Raw genomic sequence first — 22,146 nt, 5'->3', positions numbered from 1 at the left:
CTGGTGTTTTGAGAAATATTGTGACATCATTCACCAGATGGGCCCTTTAAATACGTAGACTAACCACATATCAGATTGTACTGCTCCTACGTATAAGTGTACCTATTTACAGAGTTATTACTGCTTGCTGCATGCAGCTGCATTATCGGCTTCTCAGACATACTAGGGTCAGAGAACAGACTTACTGGCCTGGGAGAAATACTGACCTAGGGTAGTTTCTTTCTCAAGCAGCTTCGTAATTGAGCCATTAGTTGTCAGTGTGTTTAGTAAAGCATCCCTCAGACAAAGCAGAGCGAAGATAAGCTCAAGTGGTTATCTCTCTTCTGGACAATCTGGTAGGGTTTAATATATTCTGTAAGCTTTCCCAAAATTGCTCCTTTTATCCTGCGTGCATGCAAGAGCAGGTAAAAAAAAACAGTCACAAAAGGTTGGAAAATTTGACAGAAGCATTGGAATCTTCTGTAACAATGTCTAGATTTATTCACCAATGCATAATTCATGAGTGAAGGTCAATAAAGCGTGTAAATTTAAAGTCATACCCATGATAGTTACATTTTAAACTCATTCTTAGGTCTCCTATGGATATATTGTCTTCTCTACTTTTCATCTCTGGGCTGTAAATGAAAATGGGGTTGGATTGAGCAAAGTTATGAATCATAAACTCTTTAAGGGTACTATGCTTGTCCTATATAATTAGTCAGATAATCTTGAAAGATTTGAGTATCGACTCTTTGCCATTTGGGGCCCAGCTCACAAAACGTTCTCCCATGCGTGACTTGGAAGGCAAGAGTAACAAGCACCTACTCTAAGGTAAGGCTAGGCTTCACACTCTTAAGAGTTCTTTCCTGTGGTTGGCTTAGACTTTCATTTAATCACCACATTATCTTTTTCTATTCTTTCTGCAATTGTCCTATGACTGTGTGCGCACTTACTGCTAAGCAAAATCTGATCTATTGACTGAATTTGCATCAAGGACTTCAAATAATGAGGCACAGTAGCCCTGGAAGTATGTTTTGTCATGTACTAACAGCATATTCCCAAAGCAGATGAATTCTGAATTTGAATAAAAGAAATGGTTTATTTCTCCCTGACCTTTCTTTCTCTGGTTCATTCTTTCAAGGCAGTGACAACAGCTTTAGAAGGGAAATAACTTTTCTCCAATAAATATGACATTGTCCATAACATTGTAATTTGGAATATTACCATGAACCTGAAGGTATAGGTAGGTAAGTAAATGTACTAGGCTCGTTGGTCCATTGAGTAGTGAAATCCAGTAAGGTTTTCAGGATACCCTAAATAAATATAGATGATTTTGGGGCTTGGTTGCTCCGACAAGTCTAATGTTAAGTGACATTTTCTAAATCCTCTTTTGGTGAAGGCCAATTTCCTCAGGCCTCTTCCGTATGGCGATGTAATAACTGATTATGAATTCTAATGAGTATGTAAATTTACATGAGGCCTCGTTCTGGTGAAGAAGATGTTACTTGCCTATCACCATAGATTTCAAATATAGATATCTTATCCTATGTGACGCTCCCATCCTCTTTTCTAGAGCCAAAACACAAATTCTTTAAATGAAAATAAAGTCACTGCTATAGGATTTTGGAAACTTTTTGACAACTATATGGTATAGCTAAGATTTATGAAATGTTAAAGTCTCTGACTGGTTTTAAAAAAGCAAAGAATGTTCGAGAAAATGTGAGACACGTAAAAGGCATGTGAAGGAGTAATAGCAATGTTACAGGTAAGTAACTTTCTCTTGCTGATACCAGTATTCATCTATTATTTTATTTTGATTAACACTAATATACACTAGAGCTTGAAAATGAAATTGGATGAGCTATTGCCAAATTGATTAGTATATGCCGTCAGATGCTTCAAATCATATTAATCAGCATAACTCATTAAACAAAAGAAGTCACACCATGTCCAAAAAGATGTATTACAATATTTACAACACCAAAGCTTACATAGTTTCTATTTCAATTATTTTCTTCAAACAATAAGTAGTGTTGCAGCTGATTGAAAACATATTGTTGACCTAATCTTGTGATCTGAGTCATTTTAACACAAAAACTATTGACTCCTATGTAGGTTTACCTCAATTCACGCATTGAAAGAACATGAGAGAGACTGCAAGAAAGGGAGAGAGAGAGCGATAAAGAGAGTTAAAAAATACATAATTTAATTTCCATATTAATGGTACATTTATTAATTTATTTCCTGCTCCAGCACTGCCTATTCCTATGGCATGAACAGACCAGGGTCCCTGTGCCCATCGCCTTCGCAATGCGTACTGTCTGCTGATGTGCTACGGTATTAGCCTCCCCTTAAGTGAGCAGAGACCAATATCATAGCAATGTGAGCCTCATAATACAATGTTTCCATCAGTCAGCCCTGCGGGAACATTGTAATACGGTAGAGTGAGACGTCACCACCATGGCGGTGGTGTCCACCCCGTGAGCTTGACGGTCAGCTTGTCCAACCACCAAACTCATAATGAGGACCATAGTCTTTCAAGATACATTTTTCCTCTTAATATGCTAATTCATATGGGGCCCATAGGAAGGCTGAGCACCAAAAACATACTTTACCAGAATTGGTGATAAGTAGGAAGAAGCATGCCAAGATTCTTCAAGAGATGGTGTCTGCACACTGAGAATGTCCACACTGGGTAGTGCCGAGGTTAAGATGCAAACAGATCCAACGGCTATGGTCCTTCTTTTGTAAGCAAATTAAGTTGTCAGGGTGGTTGAACAGGGCAGCATTGATGCATCAGGATATTTCAGGCTTGGTGGCAAATGACCGTGCCGCAGCACATTACTACTCCAGTGGGTAACTACACAAGTCAGTTGCTCCTTGTGGTCACACCCAGGGCAGGAATACATACATACCAGGCAATTCAGCATTTAGAAACGTCAGATGACGCTTCGAGGTCAACTTGGAACTCACAAATATTACAAGATGTTCAGGTTTTGAAAGTGGTTGAGTCTCCATCAGTGGGGAAGCAAAGCAAAACAAGCAGAACTGCTCAATAAGTCCCATGGGTGAATTAATGATCTGGATGGTCCAACCCTGATTGACACCTGGGTTGCCTTCTACAACTGCGCAATTGTCCTCAACTACATAAGCTTCATCAGATTTAACTAAAACCTTTTGAGTTACCTACGACTTGTCAACATAGCCCCAACGTTGATTGGTCTGTAATCGGAACTGGGGAGAGGTCTGGGGTGCATTTTGCAATCTCTTAACAAACATAATATCAAAAAATACAAATGAAAGGTGCATGATTTAATGCATATTTTAAATTTTAAAAAAATATAGTAATGCTCCTACCGTCTAGAAATGATAACATTTATCATTTCTGTCAAACTTTACTTTTCATACATTTGCCTGTAGGCACAAAAAGTATAATTATGTTTCCCTACATCCAATGCAATTTCAGAAACATGGCAGGTGGCGAGAAACAGAATTTGTTTTCCAATGCAATTTCAAATGTAGAACATCTCTCATGTATAAGACATAATGAATGTGTGCACTTTCCAGAAAAACAAAGTCCATAGTACACAGCATTAGGCTTGCCTTAAGATGACCCATAATCTCATTGCCAGTTATCATGCCCCCACTGTCTCCAGACACTGAGCGAGCAAAAGATTACCCTTCATAGCAACGTTTCATTCACCTGCTTCATATTTCCTTCCATTTATTTATCCATCCATGTATATATGTGATAGTTATATAACATTAACCTAGCCAAAAGGCAGCAGAGCACTTTAAAAATGTCTTCTCCACTCCATTCACGTATACATACTTAAGTACATATCCATACATCCCATCATCCTTTCATTCATCCTTTCCCTCTTTCACCCATCTTTTCACATGCCAACCCTTTGCCCTTCCTTTCATCCATTCACCAGTTGGCCCTGTTTCCATTCTTCTTTACGCCTTTCCTTCCTCCTATTTATCCTTATTCCTTTCACGTCTCTTTGACCTTTCTTGTTATCTGTTTTCCTTCCTTTCACCCTCCCTGCCTACCTTCCCTTTTTGAGTACCCTTTTCGATCTGCCCATCTTTCTTTTTCCCCCTTTCCTTGCTTTTTGTTTCTTATCCTTCTCCTTCCTGATTCTCTTTCTATTTTCCTTAGTCTTTTCTGCCCATTTTCATTTGTCTTTGTCATTTTCACTGTATATGGCTCCTTTACCACTACTGCGCCCATTCCTTAGCTCTGGAGTTGCGTAGCCAGTTTAGCTATAGTTTTATACACGTTATTTTAGCAAACTAGGCCTGCCACTGGGCACTTTAATCTAGATATATTTTATTCAGCTTCATTAAATTATCTTAACAATAGCTACATTTGTGGTCTTCTTTTATTTTCTCTATCTGTTCTTAGCCTAGGTCAGCACTGCGTTTTTAAACAAGATATTTTTTTCACTCTGTGCTTTTCTCAAGGCTGCAGTAAAGATAGGTTACTGGCAAAAGTGGTACGCTTTGCCTCCATTGCACACAGAAACATACACACTCTTACGTGGGGATCCTTTCTTGGAACATCAGCTGTTTTATTATAAAAACACGGCTTTGACCCATGCAAGTTAGAGGGAGATTCCAGACAGATGACCACAACTGTATGCTGATTGCTGAGTGCTGAGTGCTTCACTACAGCTGCTTATGTAGACTACAGTCCTCTTGCTCAGGTATGAAGGATGATGTCTTCCCGGGGACCTTAGCATCCTGTGCTCTAACATAGCCTAGATAGGAACTATTCTTAAAAACCGTAGTGACAATATGGTAGCTTTATTTTTATGTTTCACTCTCCTTGTCACAATTTTAATCTTGTTGTGCTTCATCGTCCTAGTTATTGCAATACATGCTTTATTATCTAAGATGCAGTTACATCAATAAACCTTATTGAACTATACTCTGCCTCTGATTGTCCTTTCACATGTGAGACTTATGTGACTGAGAGATCTGAGTGACAACGATTTTCCTCATGAGTCATTTGTGTCATGCGCCTAGTTGCCCAATCATCCCTACTCTTGGGTGTAGATGAGGCCCTGCTAGTTAGCCGGAAGAAAACTCGTATTAGACCGACAGGTGTCACCTGGTGTGGGTTCGACTCAGTTCCCCACAATACAAGTGATTCTGCCGCTCAAATCCAGTAGTCTCATTAGGCTAATGAGAGCCTACCCAACACTGGCACGGCATTAATGGCTTACAGTGTTTTCTTTGAGCATTTGTCTGCAGACTTGCAGTGAGACAAGACTCAAAAAGAATGAATTAACAGTGGGACCCGGGATAAAAGTCTAAAGGGGCCCAATTGCAATGTCCTCACCCACGCTCTAGCTCCTAAATTGGGGGTGGGACTCTAAGCAGTGGATCTTGTATTATGATTGGTTTCTATACAGATGTGTGTGCATTTACACGTTGGCGGGTCTGTGGTGGAGCTAACTTAATACCTCATGATTGTGGTGTTTAGAAGGTCTGTTTGTATGCAATCTAGGATCTTGACTTTTAGGACCATATCCTTTCATTTGCAGGAATCCCATACTGTGGGTGGATAGAAGAACTCCACTGTGGGCGATTCAGGTATGTGATCCACCATACTTTTTTTTAGAATAGACCTCTTCATGGCAATATTCGTATTACTTGATTAAAGTTGCGTTATGGAACAACTCCATTCTGTTACAATTTCCCACCTTCTGCAGATCTAGGGAGGGACTACGTATGGTGGTTATTTCTTAATGCAATATTGGCTACACCTGCTACACCTGCCTGTTTATAAACGCATGTCGCCATATACACTGCTTAATTAATAAGATTAGCTGATGGAGTTGAAAGAGCAGCAAAGAGGTGTCATCTTTACAACTGATGGTCTTTAGATCTCCAGCAAAATATAGTCCTATATTTCACCCCAGAATGTGCTGTGGGGGGGTTGGTGCTACAGTGGCCTCAGTATATATTAGTTGGATGGACTGGAATGCATCCTGATAAGCAGGCCAAGTAGCTAAAATAAACTCAATGAGAGGCAGTGTACCTGTAGACAAAAACACAAGAAAACAAAGCTGTTAGGATAGATATAAGCTAGCACAGCACAAGTAGTAGTGGACTAGACTGGTCTGTCAAATGCTTTATCTAGAACCAAACATTTTTTCAGAACTACATCGGCTTCCTGAAAAGGGAACCCTAGGCTGCGATGGTGAATTAAACCGCAAGAACAATGGAACAGTCTATCACTGCCAATTATTTCTAAGAAGAAATGCAGATCAGGCAGAGAAAGGGGCAAGACAATGCATTGGAAACTAGCACAGGGGAAAAGAACTGAGAAGGTCCACAGACAAAGCACCAGGGCTCAAGAACTAGGAATGGGGTTGTGGTCATTGCTGTAAAAATGATGAAGGAGAGGCAGGTGAAAACATGCAGCAGCAAGCTAGTAGAGAAACAGGCTGAAACAGGAAATCTGCATCTCACAAAAGAACATGTAGTAGGAACCAACATCCAACTGGCAGAGGAAGAGTAAAAGAGTTCAACCCCAGCTAATCCGGGAGTCATGATTTCTGTAAATACAGTACTGACTCAGTACAAGCCAGGTAGACTGATGTGGGAGATAAGTACAGCTTGCAAGCCCTCTGGAACAAAGAGGATGTGACAAAAGCAGACCAAATAGAGGGGCAGACAAATTACTGAGACACAGTGATTATTTAGCACCTTCCACCCAGCATTCCCCCAAGTCTCCCGATAAAAACGGTACCTCACTTGTGCGGGTAGGGCTAGCGCCCACGACAGCAAATGCCCTTAAAACACAACGTGGACACATCACATTTTTACGTTGAAACCTGACCTGTTTTTTGCAATGTGCCTAGCTGTGGATTTTGGCCTCTAGCTCAGCCGGCACCTTGGGAAACCTACCAAACCTGAGCATTTTTTAAAACTAGACACCTAGGGAAATCCAAGATGGGGTGACTTGTGGGGCTATCACCAGGTTCTGTTACCCAGAATCCTTTGTAAACCTCAAAATTTGGCCCAAAACACTTTTTCCTCACATTTCGGTGAGAGAAAATTCTGGAATCTGAGAGGAGCCACAAATTTCCTTCCACCCAGCGTTCCCCCAAGTCTCCTGATAATAATGGTACCTCACTTGTGTGGGTAGGCCTAGCGCTCACGACAGGAGATGCCGCAAAACACTATCTGGACACATCAAAATTATCAAATACAAAACTACCTGTTTTTTTTGGGGCGGCACATACGTTTTTGATCCTAGGCTCAGCAGCCATCTAGGGAAACCTACCAAACCCAGATATTTCTGAAAACTAACACCGAGGGAGGCAAGGGAGGTGTGACTTGCGTTATCCCCCAATGTTTTCTTACCCAGAATCCTTAGCAAACCTCAAATTTAGCTAAAAAAATCACATTTTTCCCACATTTCTGTGTGGGTTCACCGCACCAGGACTAATTTCCTACCACCCAACGTTCCCCTCAGTCTCCTGGTAAAAATGATACCTCACTTGTGTAGGTGGGCCAAGTGCCTGTGACAGGGAAGCGCCAAACACATGTCAAAATTGAGGGGGAACCAAAGCAGGTTCAAAAGGGCTGTTAAAAAAACACATTTTTAGGCTGACAAGTGCAGCAGAATTTGCATCAGTATAGATGAGACAATGTTGGGTGGTAGGATTTTTGTGGATTCCTGCAGATTCCGGAAGGTTCCATCACAAAAATGTGGGAAAAATGTGTGATTTCCTGCAAAGTTGGAGGTTAGCAGGGCATTGTGGGTAAGAAAATGGTGCGAGGTGCATGTGAAGCACACCACCCTGGAATCACCTAGATGTTTAGTTTTCAGATGTGTCTAGGTCTTGTGGATTTTTCCACATGGCAGCGTCCCAAAGTCAAAAAAGTGCAACCCTCACCATTCCAAGTGGGACAATTTTGAGAGTTACCAAGCTCTCATGGCCCAAATGTAAAACCAAAACCCCAAATAGTCAAATGTCCTCTTGCTTGCCGTGGGATAATATGTTTTAATGTGTGGGGGAGAGCTGAAAGACTGTTACCCCCTACAGTTGGGGTGGGGGCATAACCAGGCCCATACTGGTTGGTAGCCACAACCCCACTATTATTGTTTTTTTTTAAATTCCCTGGCATCTAGTAGACTTTCTGCTCCACCCCCCCCCCGGGATGTGGAGTGGGGGAACAACGTAGGCCCCATTTATTTGGGGTGGGGGTATGGCCATACCCCGCCCTCTTATTTAAAAAAAAAAAAATCCCTGGTCTCTGGTAGGCTTTCTGCCCCCATTGGGGGCAGATGGGCCTTCCACAAATAGGCCGATCTGCCCCCAAGGGGGGCAGATATGGCCAACAGTAGTGTGCCCCCATGGGGAGCGACCCTTGCCCAAGCAGATGCCCCCCAAACAAAACATACACATATACACACCAAGCCCTGGTGTCTAGTGGTTTCTTCCCCGGGGGCAGAAATGGCCAAAAGATAATTTGGCCCCCCAGGGAGGGACCCTTGCCTAAGGGGTCACTCCCCACATATAAAAAAATAAATAAACAAAAATAAAATATCCCTGGTGTCTAGGGGTTTTCTTCCCCTGCCCCCTCCCCGGGGGCAGATCGGCCTAATTGTATTGTATTAGGCCGATCTGCCCCCGGGGGGACAGAAATGGGCTAAAAATATTTTGCCCCCCTGGGGAGCTGGCCTTGCCCAAGGGGCCGCTCCCCTTATGCGTAAGTATAAACAACAAAATCCCTGGTGTCTAGTGGCTTCTGGTCCCCCAGAGGGCAGAAATGGCCCAAAAATTATTTAGCCCTCCGGGGAGCTACCCTTTCCCAAGGGGTCGCTCCCCACATACAAAAAAAAAATAAACAAAAATAAATTATCCCTGCTGTCTAGTGGTTTCTGCCCCCCCGGGGGCAGATCGGCCTAATTATATAAGGACTGCCATTGCCTCAGTTGAGGTGTTGCAAATTTGTATGCTGTCATAGATGACAGTGGTGGATTCATTGATGTGTGTGTATCCTCTCTGCAGTCATTCCAAAAGACTGAGGTAGAAATGTCAAACCTTTCACAAAAATATTCAATATAAACCTAAATGTATGTTTCCTTGCAGGTCACTGTGGCCTTAATCAGCTTCCTTGAGACCATGCTTCTTATCTATCTCAGCTATAAGGTAAGAAAGTTTTAAAGCCTTTCCAAGTTTCCCTCTAATATGATGTATTTTGTGTGTGTGTGGCGTTATCACTATGAGTTGGTATATTAGGAGATCCTCCCTAAAGCATTGATGCTATGGTCAAGCTGAGGAAATGAGGAAATCCTCATCTAGAGGTGGGCAGCTAAGATGTAATAACTAGGAGCTTTCACATGGACAACTAAAGAGTTTCAGTCACTGGTTAGGGCCATCTGTTTATTCTTGTTTTTTGCATATTATAGTTTTATGATATTGAGATATATATATATATATATATATATATATATATATATATATATATATATATATATATATATATATATATATTAATAATATGGATCTTCATAAATGTGTTACAGTAAAATCAATTATTACTCTTTATCTTTCTCTTCTATGCACTGATATAGAATACTTTGCTTGTCATACTTATACAAAGCTGAAAAAGAAGTACCTTGAATAGCTATTAGCATGTGCAATGCAAGAGCCACATATAATGAGGAAATGCATTAAACTTTCACTCAATGAGTATTGATGCTGCAGGAATTTATGACAACTATGAAATTGAAAAAGTGTATAGCGCAATATATAAAGAAGATATTATTTTCAGAATGAAGACGTCTTGCAACTACTGGGAATATGTCATTCTAGAATAACGTTGTTTAATGGAATTTCAGTAGCAACAGGGAAGCACTTGCCACCGAAAAAAAGTGAATAGATTAGTTTGACTTTTAGCTATGGTTCTGTGAATTTCTATCTGGTGCATAAAATGTCAAAGGCTATGAATTAGCATCAGTGATTACTTGTAATGGAAGTGGAGAAATGTGGTCCTGTAACTATAGTAACTAAAAGAAGGGGGTTATTTAGAACAGAAGTCTCCAGTCCATCAGAGCAGTAGAGACATATACTCGCCTGCCCGGGCAGACTAAAGCTCACAATATATAGAGATCTCTGCATGTCCCACAGATGTTTCTATTTCATCTATGGCATAGCACCCTATTAGCCACACTCTAAGTGAGGCTCTGACTTGCAGAGATCTAAGACCTTGAACCGCAAGCTACCAACTTAGTCAAATTGTCTGATGATGGACAAAGAACTTTATGACACTGTGCCTCAGACCGTGTTCAATTTTGCACTATGGAACAATTCCCTCTAAATTTTGAGAGATCATGGGTTTCTTGACTTGTCTTGATATTTTTTCTTTGTCCCAATCATAAGTGAACTGAATTTAATTGAAATGTAACTGCTTTACAGTTAGGAGCATGCTCCACATGATCCCAAAGTTAGTAGCTAGTCCATTGGTTATTGGGGCTTACATCACTATTCCAACCTTCCTGAGATTCAGAAATATGCTGAAGACCCAGACCTTTAAGTCATCTTACCCCCTGTACCTACACTAGATTCACCACTTCCTATCCTGCTGAACATCCCCTCAATAAATCGATGGACTCTTGCTTTCTTGTTTATAGTTCTGTTGCTTCCTACTTAAGTTGGCATTATATAGGGGCTATACATTACAATATAGCAACATATACAAAATAATTCTGGAAATGAGGGGAGCATGCTTCACAAAATGTCCGTAGATTTGCCATTGTTGGTATTCAATATGAAGCTCAAAATAGAGGTGCATAGTAAGTGCACTATAGCAGTGCTGTAGGTATAAACAGTGCAGGTCTGGCCAGATGTATATTGAGAGAGACGTCTGACAGAGAAAATAGTCAACGCCCGACTATCCCACTTCCTTGAAGAAAATAACTCACTGGACCCCTCACAATCCGGTTTCCGCAAAAACCACATCACGGAAACCGCCCTCATCGCATGTACTGATGACATCAGAACCAGAGTCAACAAGGGCAAGACCGTTGCACTCATCCTCCTTGACCTCTCTGCGCCCTTTGACACTGTCTGCCACCACACACTCCTCACACGCCTCCACAACACAGGGATTTGACACAAAGCCCTAGACTGGCTCACCTCATTCCTTACCGATAGAACCCAAAAAGTCCGCCTCCCTCCCTTCCACTCTTCTGCTACCAAAATCATCTGCGGAGTCCCCCAAGGGTCCTCCCTCAGCCCCACTCTCTTCAATATTTACATGACCCCTCTCGCCAACATCCTCAGCTCACACAGAATCACAATCCTCTCCTACTCAGATGACACCCAACTCATCATCTCCCTCACCTGCAACCCCACCACCGCCAAAACCAACCTCCACGCTGCTCTCCTTAACACCGCCACCTGGATGACGACAAACCACCTCAAGCTCAACTCCAGCAAAACAGAAATCATCACCTTTGGCCCCAACAAAACCATATGGGATGACTCCTGGTGGCCCACTGCCCTAGGCCCCGCCCCCACACCCACAAACCACGCACGCAACCTCTGCATCATCCTAGACCCCACCCTCTCCATGATCCAGCAAATCAATGCAGTCACCTCATCCTGTTTCCACACACTCCGCACGCTGAAAAAAACCTTCAAATGGATTCCCACAGATACCAGGAAGACCGTCACACACGCACTCATCAGCAGCAGGCTAGACTACATTAACGCCCTCTACGCCGGCACCACACTCAAACTCAAACTCCAGAGAATCCAGAACACAGCCGCACGCCTTATCCTGGACCTCCCCCGCCACAATCACATCACACCACACCTCAAATCCCTTCACTGGCTCCCCATAGACAAAAGGTTCACCTTCAAGATCCTCATCCACGCACACAAAGCCCTCCACAACACCGGCCCAACCTACCTCAATGAAAGAGTGAACTTCCACACTCCCACACGCCACCTCCGATCTGCCGACCTCGCTCTAGCCACAATCCCCCGCATCCAACACACCACCTCTGGAGTCAAGTCCTTCTCCTATCTCGCCCCCAAAACCTGTAACTCCCTCCCCACCAACCTCCGCAAAACCCATGACCTCCTGCTTTTCAGAAAAAACCTCAAGACATGGCGGTTCAAACAGTAACCGCCCCCTACCCCTTTTACCCCCCCAGCGCCTTGAGACCCTTACGAGTAGCGCGCTCTATAAATGTTTTTGATTGATTGATTGATTGATTGACATGTATGTCCACTGAGATATTCAAGAGAGGCACAAGCCAAATCAGGGGGTATTGGGAGAGTTCTGTATGTGTGTCAGTACCTGGATAACGGTGCATGGTGCAAGTTACAGTAGAGAAGTTCGGTTGGAGCTTGGTGGATCTCTGAGCACTGAGATAGCTGGACATGGAGTAGGTCGGGATAGAGATGCTTTGTGAGACATATGGGGATAACTCAGTGCTTAGATAGTACTGCATGATGCATTCCAGGATAGAGGTCCACTGGGAGAGAATGGCTGATGTCTCTGTCCATATCTAAGAGTGCAGGGAGCAAATCGCCACAGGGGTGAATAGGCAGAGCTACGTCATTTATTGTACTTCTCGCAAACACAGATACACCCAGCACATGCTTCCACTGCGCACTCACTGCATAATATACATCTCTTATGTTTTGTATCCTTCGTGAGCATACATACACCCTTTATCACACCCACCATACATGTACAACACACCACTGTGCTATGCCTGTCCTGTACCGTTCCCAGGCTCATACATCCAGAGCAGAATCACCACTCTTGCCCTCTGCAGATCTAACTGACGTAGGCCAGGGGGCGAGTTAAGCACACAGCTGCAGAACTTTAAAAAGGTGAGTGAGCCTGTAGGCCTCACACCAGTGACACAGGTTAAAAAGGACCTGTTCACTTCTGCCGATCACTACACGGTATGCTGCCACCACAACACTCCTGCCATTTAACTCTTGGTGAAGGCAGTAGCCTGCCTCCACTATGAGGGCAGCGCTTTGGGTGCCCATCCCAGACCAACAAGCCTGCAATCCATGAACCACGCCTATAATATGACACACACGCATGATCCATGCTTGTCTATGACAACAAAAACCATCATTATGGATCAAGTCATCAGTACAGTTGGGCACTCAGGGCATGGGTTCACCCCAACACCATGCAGAAGCCTTCTCCCCACAAAATATACCTCAGAAATCAAGAGAAATTGCTTAGCAGCAGCAAATATTGCATGCGATTACAAAAGAAGTTGTAAGCTTATTAAAAAAAAACAGATACTCAGCATGCAAATAGCTTTTTCCACATCAGAAGAAGTGCTTGCCGCAGTGTCCCATTGGGAATGCATACATAGAATATCCTGGACCAGAAAAAAATACCACTTTAAAATACTGTGGAGGACATAATGTTATTCATAATCCATGTGCCCGTTGATAGCCAATCAAAATGCATGTGCTTGCAATTAAAATACTATCAGAGCTGACACTATAGGCAAGGGTACAATTATCAGGCCAGGGTAGGTTCAATGTATACATGAGTGCTGCTCAAGTGTCACTGTGCGTGACCATGTATATTAGGGTGATGTTAGTAATATAACTGGTTGTTGAGGTTGCTAGGGCTGTTGCTTAGGGATCGATGTATGGTGCTGATAATTCTTGCCCTCAAAATACTGATTTTTACATCCTCAGATAGCAGGTGCAGATACTGTTAGGATGCTTGTCTTCACAATGCTCTGGAACAGACAGCACATAATGCCTAGCTTCCTGTGTAGGTCCCCACCTTTTAAAGTACCAATTTCGTGCCAGATCATATACATAGTAAATACAGAACAACTGTGTTATCACTTTAAACAACAGTATGTGAAGCACAATTGCTGTGCCAGTTTGCCCAGTACACTGGAAGTGTAACACCGCTGTCATGCAATTCCCATCCCACCTGTATCTGAGGCTCCATTGCAACCTTCACAGACGCGCTAGGATGTAAAGCACGCCCATCAGACCAGACTTCTTCTCTCCATTTTTCTACAGCAACTTTGATTTGTGGTACTACAAGCAACCCCTCTGCATTCACACACTGGGTCCGATTCACAAAGGTAAACTCAGACCAAAGGTGTAAGTTTAGACCAAAAGTGTAAGTTGAGACATAAAGTCTAACTTTACTCTTAGTAAAGTTAGACTTTTAGTAGAAGTTTACACTTTTGGTGTAAGTTCAGACCACAAGTGTAAACTTAGACCAAAAGGCTTACTTTACTCGCAGTAAAGTAAAGTTTACCTTTGTGAATCAGGCCCCAAGACTTTTGGTCCAGGTTTACCTTTGTGAATCAGACCCCCATATGTAAAACACTCCAACTACACCAGTATCTGAATGGGTGTTTAATTTTCAGCACGAAGGCCCTCTTACTCAACTTTCCAAACATAGACAGAATGTACTTAGCAATACCTACTGCTGCCCTGTATACACACTCAGCAGAAACGCAAAGTGCAAGTTCCTCGAGGCCACACATTTATGGATTTTTGCTTTTTATCCAGTTCATAATAACAAGCTACTATTTAAATTGCTATATTTTCGCATTGGTTAGGCTCCCAGTTGGGTCCTGTCCCCCAGATGGCCTTAGGGAGCCAGCTGACGATAAATGGGTGCTCTCTCGTGGCTGGGTGCGATGCCCACCAGCCTTCTCCCAGTTGGGAGAATGTCTGATTGCCCTTCTAGTCAGAATGTCACCCATAGTTCCCACACTGCCATATCTACATCTTGACCCTTGCATACAATTCTCTAAACCTGTTTGAAAAGAGGGTTATTTGACAACTAAACATGCACTTATTGGTTCATCTTAGTAAATAATAATATGTGAAGTTCAAGGAAAGACCTACCTTGTCTCAATCCATTGCATCAGAATATGTTAAAGAACAAAAGTGATGAGAGGGTGAAAAGAAGCTGTAGTAGGACAAAGAGGGAAGGAAAGAGAAAGGTGAAGATATATGGAAAACAACAGGAGAGGTGAGGGGATAGGTGAAGAGGTTAAGTAGAAAAAGGGAAGGGATGGAGAACTGAAGAAGTGAAGATACCACAGAAGAGATGATAAATATCAGTGGGTAGAGATGTGATCAGAACCATGCAGGCGTATTCAGCCAGAGAAGGAAAACCTGCAGGAGTAGAGGCAATAAAAAGGAATGCTGCAAATGAAAATAAAGCGCAAAATGGCAGGAGATACTCAATTAGGAGCTATGAGGGCTCTAAAGTGCATACTAAAACTGTTAGACTTTTCATCCTTGGCGTGGTCTCCCTTAACTTTTTGCCTCTGTTCCCCAGGTTGTTGATGTGTGCTGGACTCTGATTTTACTGTTTTTGTTACTCTGGGCACTTTACCACTGCTAACCAGTGCTAAAGTGCCAGTGCACCTTTACAAAATGTGCATTTAATTGGCTTATCCATGATTGGCATATTTGATTTATTAGTAAGTCCCTAGTACAGTGCAGTAGAGGTGCCCAGGGCCTATAAATCAAATGCTACTAGTGGGCCTGCAGCACTGGTTGTGCCCCCCACGTACGTAGCTCTGTAATCATATCTCAGACCTGCCACTACAGTGTCTGTGTGTGCAGTTTTAACTGTAAATTCGACTTGGCAAGTGTACCCACTTGCCAGGCCTAAACCTTCCCTTTTCTTACATGTCAGACACCCCTAAGGTAGGCCCTAGGTAGCCCCAAGGGCAGGGTGCAGTGTATGGATAAGGTAGGACATATAGCAATGTGGTTTATATGTCCTGACAGTGAAATATTGCTCAATTCGTTTTTCACTGTTGCAAGGCCTGTCCCTCTTATAAGTTAACATGGGGCTACCTTTAAATCTGATTAAAGTGTAGATTCCCTTTGGGAGCAGATGGACCTGTGGGGTTTGGGGTCTCTGAGCTCACAATTTAAAAATACATATTTTAGTAAAGTTGATTTTAAGATTGTGTGTTTGAAAATGCCACTTTTAGAAAGTGGGCATTTTCTTGCTTATACCATTTTTGTGACTCTGCCTGTTTGTGGATTCCCCGTCTGGGTCAGTTTAACACTTGGGCTGGTTGCACCTCACACTAGACAGTGACACAAAGGGAGCCGGGGTGTAGCCTGCATATCCTGATGAGCCATCTGTGCTAGGAGGGAGGGGGGGAGTGGTCACTCACACCCGAAAGGGCTGTGCCTACCCTCACACAATGCAGTCTCCAACCCCTTAGTGAGTGTCTGGGGCCTGGCCTGGGCAAGGCAGGATTTCACATTCAAAAGAGACTTTACTTTGAAGTAGGCCTACTTCAAAGGAGAAATTAGGTATAAGAAGGGCACCCAAAACCACAGACTTTAGAAAAAACACTTCTGGAAACAAGAGGAACCTCTGCCTGGAGAAGAGCTGAATAGCTGAGGAAGAAGAGCTGCCCTGCCTGTGACTGTGCTTTGCAGAGCTATCCTGCAGTTGCTGCTTCTGCCAGAGTAAGAGGGCAAAGACTGGACTTTGTGTGCCTTCCATCTTGATAAGAGATCTCCAAGGGCTTGATCTAGAGCTTGCCTCCTGTTGTTTGAAGTCTCAAGGACAGCAAAGACTTCTCTCTGCCAGCACCTGGAGTCTCTGAAGAGACTCCTACTTTGCCCTGTGGTGCCCATCCAGTTCATGGGGCCCTGAAAGGAGAAGCTGGCAGCCTAAAGACAAGGAAATCCACGCACAGAGCGCCGTGCGGGGAAAAGATTGACGCAACTTTGATCTGCGGCTGAAAAAACGACGCGCCGCCGGCTCCGCAGTGGAGAAACGACGCTTGCAGGAAACGCGACCGAAGAATCGACGCACAGAGCAGGAGAAACGACGCACAGCATCGCTGATGGAGGCTGGGAGATCACAACCAGCGCTGTGGGGTTTTCGGATCGTCGTGCAGCCGGATTTCCGACTCAAGTACCGCTGTGCGTGGAAAAACAACGCAAGGCCTGCCCGGACCCGAGAGTGATGACCGGATCGACGCATCGCTCTCCTGCGGAGAGAAGAAACAACGCGCCTGACACGGCGGAGGGAGAAACGACGCACGGTGCCACTTGCAAGCCCTTTTTGGCGCACACTCGCCCGTGCAGGGTTATTTTTGATGCACACCAGGTACATTTTCACGCTAGCAGCGCTAGTGTGTGTTTAAAACTACTTAAAGACTCTTTTTGTATTTTTATTGATAACTTGACTTGTGTATGGTGGATTTTTGTCGTTTTGGTCTTGTTTTGTTTAGATAAATATTTCCTATGTTTCTAAACTGGTGTTGTGTCATTTTGTAGTGTTTTCATTAAGTTACTGTGTGTGTTGGTACAAATACTTTACACCTAGCACTCTGAAGTTAAGCCTTCTGCTCTGCCAAGCTACTAAGGGGGTAGGCAGGGGTTAGCTGAGGGTGATTCTTTTTTATCCTGACTAGAGTGAGGGTCCTTGCTTGAACAGGGGGTAACCTGACTGTCAACCAAAGACCTATTGTATTGCTTTTTGGTTCCTGTCAATTTAATGTGTGGATTGCATAGTAAAGAGTTAGGCAGTAGGTAGGTTGCATGCTGTTATCAGAAGGTGGGCTAAATTTAAAATTTGCAGGCAAAGGTTTGTGAAGATGACAAACATTGCACTTTGTGAAGGGTGTCAAATTTGGAAAACTTTACATTTGCTTGAAAATTCCTAAAAACCCGTTTTTGTAGAACAATTATCCTGCCAAAACTATTTATGCAAGGAAAGCCTCCTGCCGAAAGTGTCATTTTCCTTTACAAAACCTACATTTGTAGATTTACTCATTAGATGTGTTAAATTATTTTAAGTTTTCAAGTTAAACAAAAACACTATGTTTGTGCAGCTACTACATTTCAGACCTTTTTCCTTGTTTGGGGTTAGCTGAGGGTGATTCTCTTTTACCCTGACTAGAGTGAGGGTCCTTGCTTGAACAGGGGTAACCTGACTGTCAACCAAAGACCCCATTTCTAACAAAAAACAATTGAAATGTGCCAGTGATAGTGAGAAAGGCAAATTATTTTTACAGGAAATTGACAGATTCTGGATGCTTGGGGTAATCAGACACATCTACCCCACAGTCCCCTAGCATGAGCAATTGTCCTATGAGTGATAAGTGATCTGAGTCATAGAGTAAGAGGATAATACATTGAGTGCAACAAGCGGAACTTTCACAGGCTCTGTTGGAAATGTAGGGACAATCTTCCTAACTAGTAGAAATTATCCCAGCTGGAGAACAGACCACTTTGGCAAAAGTATTAGCAGAGGAATATCAATCATTACCACACATTCCATTATAATGCTGTACATTACAATGCAGTAATCACATTGCGATTATCTTTACAATGCGCTATTTTACATCATGAACCTTACATTGCATCTCAGTTGGTAAGGAATATTTTTCCTCTGCACCATTTAATTAAAAGGGGAAGAGGCATCAGCCTCTCTGCTGGAGCCATTGTGTGGTCCCAGGGACTTCATCCCCTGGGCCATTTATATAAAAGAGTGGGGTGAGCACCACCCTCCCTGAGCCATTGTATGGCCCCATAGACCCCCATCCACTGGTGCCAGCTCTTAAACAGTGTTCTGCTGACCCCAACCTGTGGATGCCATTGTTTCCCTACCCACAAAAGAGGGAGGAGTTTCTTCCTGCTCACACTTGTTGGGCATGGAAACATAGAATTGTTCCCGCCCTGAAGGAGCTAAAAGAAAAGCTGCTACTGTTGATTGGGAGCAATGTCAGATCCCACCACATATGGGTAGGTGGAGCTTGGGCAGCTAGCAGCACTTCAGGGGCCATGGGCCTGCCCATGCAGCCCCCAAAATGGCAGATGTTGTGGGGTGCCGCCCTCGATGGCCACCAGAGCACTTGGACAGTCCGCTGTTGTTTTTTTTTTTTTTAAAGGTGGTCGGCTCCCTGCCAGGCAGGGCAACCCTGGGACTCCCACCCGCCACTGCTCAAAACAGTAAAAATGGTATGGATGCCTCGGGTGGGCACCTGGTAACTCCTACTGTAAAAAAACAAAAAAACTGATGTTGCCAGCTTTTGCACAGCCCATGGGGCCTCTTGCAGTGAGCAAGTGGGGCTGCAGGGGCCCTTGGGTTGTGTGTTCCGGATGGGCACTGGGAGTCCCAATTTTTTTTAAAAAGAATCAATGAATTATAAATGAGCAGCAGAATTTACTATTTACTGCTCAGGAGCGCCATGTGAGGGCTTTTTACATATTTTATTTCCATCCTAGTGGTGCCCTTTGAAGGGAAAGGGGCACCACCAAGCATTTTTCAAATGTTTCACAGGGCTGCAGGGAGAGCAGCAGTCCCCCAGCAACATTATAAAAACACAGTAAGGCCCATATTTATACTATACTTACAAAATACAATTATATAATAAATAAAGAAGTATAAATATGGGCCTGAGTCTCCTGGGTCAATACATCTATTACCTGAGGAGAGCTTAGCATATTCTTTTAATCACTGTGGGCTGGAGCTTTATGCTCTTCAGATGGAGTTATGGGCCTTCATGTGATTATTTTTATGGCTGCCTTTTATGGGCTGAAAATGTTATAAGAAAGACTCAAAGACTTATTGATTTTATTTTATAACACTTTATTATTTTTATTAAATAGTTCAATGTGTACATTAATTAAATGCACATTTGGTTGTAATTATTGATGATTTGCTGGCAAAGACAATAGGTCTGCTTTATATTTGTTTACATGCTGACACCTTGGCCTACATTTTATATTTTTGTGTTCTGACCCTCTCACAAAGTGAGTAAGTCTGCCTTACTTAATATAACACCTTTCATATAGTAACATCACATAGTCAGCCTGCACAAAACCCAACATTACGCACAGCCAAAGGCAATGCACAGCGGATGGGGGCTGCCAATGAGGGGTTCGGTGCAGTACCTGGCCAAGGCTCTTCACTCAACCACACACTGAACATGTCCAAAAAGTGTCTGTTGCTGGGGTAGGGTAGTTGTGGGGGTTGAGTGCCAGCAAGGGGTTGGGTGCAAGGCCTAACATAGGCCAGGCCTTGTGCCCAACCCCACACCATGCATGGCCAAAGGCTGTGTTCAGAGTGGGGTGTTGGGCACCTCAGGGAGTTTAGAGCAGGGCCTGGCCCAGGCCTGGATCAACCCCACACCATGCACACCAATCACTGTCTTATTTTACGTTCAAGAACAAAACAAAACACTGAAGAAACAAGGATTAATGCAAAGATATAGTTAAGAATAGTAATTATATGTTAGTTAACATTTAAAAAAACCTTATATATTCGCTGAAAAAAACAAAGGTAGCTGGGGAAAATCTCAAATAAAACATAACATTTTAAACTAACAAAACCACTGGAATTCACCAGCTACGGTTATCTCAAGTAACTTTACCTCAAGCCCTCGCCATACACTGCTAATTACCACCCATGTTACATCACTCATGACTTGTTCTGTGACACCACTGCAGCATATGAAATTACATCATTGATGACAACACTGTGCGGGAGCGCAGGTTAAAGTTACTCTACGACACGAGCTCTGTCCCATAACAAAGCCCTCAAAAATAGCCCCTGCATTAGTTTACTACCTCGGCAAAGAAGTCGGTAAATTGGTGCGGGTTCTGGCCCATTATTTTTCACAGAAGGATAAAAAGGGTAGATTTATAAACAGTATTCACCAGTAAATGTGTTATTCTGCATTCTAAGGAAAATTACTCATAAATAATCCCCTGGTTTAGGTGTGGGAATACTGACCAGAATTGGAAATCAGACCTTGTGGTATCCTTGCACCTATGAGATGGTAACTTTTAATGATGGCCTTAGTGGAAAATGTGGCTCTTTTTCTGAAATTAGTATTTAGTCTGTCCCCCACAACTTGTCAAGTATTGACGCAACGTTCGCACACAATTCCTTGCAGATGGGCTTGCCCGCTGTAGACGGCATTTGGCCTGAGAATTATAATTAGGGTAAACCCGCATGATTTAAGTAGCAGTTTTAAGGCTCCTCCTGCCTAGCTCGTATGTGATGTGTGGCTAGCTTCCTGAGGGTGCTGGGTAAAATGCCAAGTCTCGCCTTTTTTTATAACTGCTATTCTATTTAAAAGGTAAAACACTTCTTGAGATAATTATGGCTGCAAAACTGGATTTTAATTAAGCCTCAGAGAATTTAAAATTCCCTTTGCTCCAGAATCCCTTCCATTGATTAGCAGGGCATGAGGAGCATAGCTAGTTACATCTGTTCTTTTTTCTCTTTCAAGCAGATTGGCTTTGATATACAGTGATACGCATTCAGTTGCCTCATTTATTTGGTAATAATATTTACTGCCCTTTTTGTTCAGTAATTATTCTGCAAACGGTTTAAGGGAAGGATCATTATTAATGTTGCTTTTAGACAGAGAAGTGAGCACAATAAATGTATTCTGTAGTTAGGACTTCATGTTTTCCTTTTAAATGCTTGTTTTCATCATCAGGCTTTACAGTGCAGCTGTTACCAGACAATTATGTCAGCATAATAAAGGGGTGGCTTTGGCGGTGCCCACATTTTGGAACCCAGGAGAACATGTTTTGATTGGACAGAAGCTGTTTACTTCCACAAAAAAGTAATTGCTCTCCACACAGCTGTGATCATTTGTGTTTATTTATCCAAGTGCCTGAACTTTCAGGGGCACACACATGACATTGTAATCCTGCTAAAACTTTTATTAGATAACCAGAGCATTTACAGTGTTTCTCTTTCTCTGGCAACAGCCCAGATGGTGGAAGGGCATCTGTGAGGAATGTGTTGCAGCCCCAGCACCCTCCCCTTCCATTATTAAATTTAGAGTTCGGATGTCAGATTTGTGTTTGAGAGAAGCTTGGGATACCCAGAGCTACACCAATCTACACTGGTCATCAGAGTACAGGATTTGATTAGGTAGAATCGGTGTGCTTTTACTAACTAGACTGCTTGCATTCCAATTTTTGATTGGTGATAAGGACTGTGTGGTATGGTGACAAGCCAAGGGAAGCAGCTGCAGGCCTGATTTGTTTATGAAATGTTACGATAAAGGCAGTAGGCCTGACATATTTATTGTGGCTTACACCGTTTTAGGAGAGACAGTATTTTGCCTAGCCAATTGTAATTTTGTATTCCCTTCTCATG

At 43.0% G+C, this 22,146-nt stretch overlaps 1 protein-coding gene across 5 annotated transcripts in view; it reads left to right on the top strand.

Moving 5' to 3' along the window:
* The window catches only part of KCNT1 (potassium sodium-activated channel subfamily T member 1), a 1,355,573-nt gene that overhangs the window by 849,218 nt on the left and 484,209 nt on the right, over positions 1-22,146 (top strand). For all 5 annotated transcript variants that reach the window (XM_069241642.1, XM_069241641.1, XM_069241643.1 and 2 more), the window contains exons 6-7: positions 5,535-5,583; positions 9,099-9,158. In XM_069241642.1, the coding sequence (XP_069097743.1) occupies positions 5,535-5,583; positions 9,099-9,158 (109 nt within the window). The remainder of the gene's footprint in view (positions 1-5,534; positions 5,584-9,098; positions 9,159-22,146) is intronic.

This window comes from Pleurodeles waltl, chromosome 6 (assembly GCF_031143425.1).
Source record: "Pleurodeles waltl isolate 20211129_DDA chromosome 6, aPleWal1.hap1.20221129, whole genome shotgun sequence".
Taxonomy (NCBI): Eukaryota; Metazoa; Chordata; class Amphibia; order Caudata; family Salamandridae; genus Pleurodeles; species Pleurodeles waltl.
This window is presented reverse-complemented; position numbering and strand designations above follow the sequence as displayed.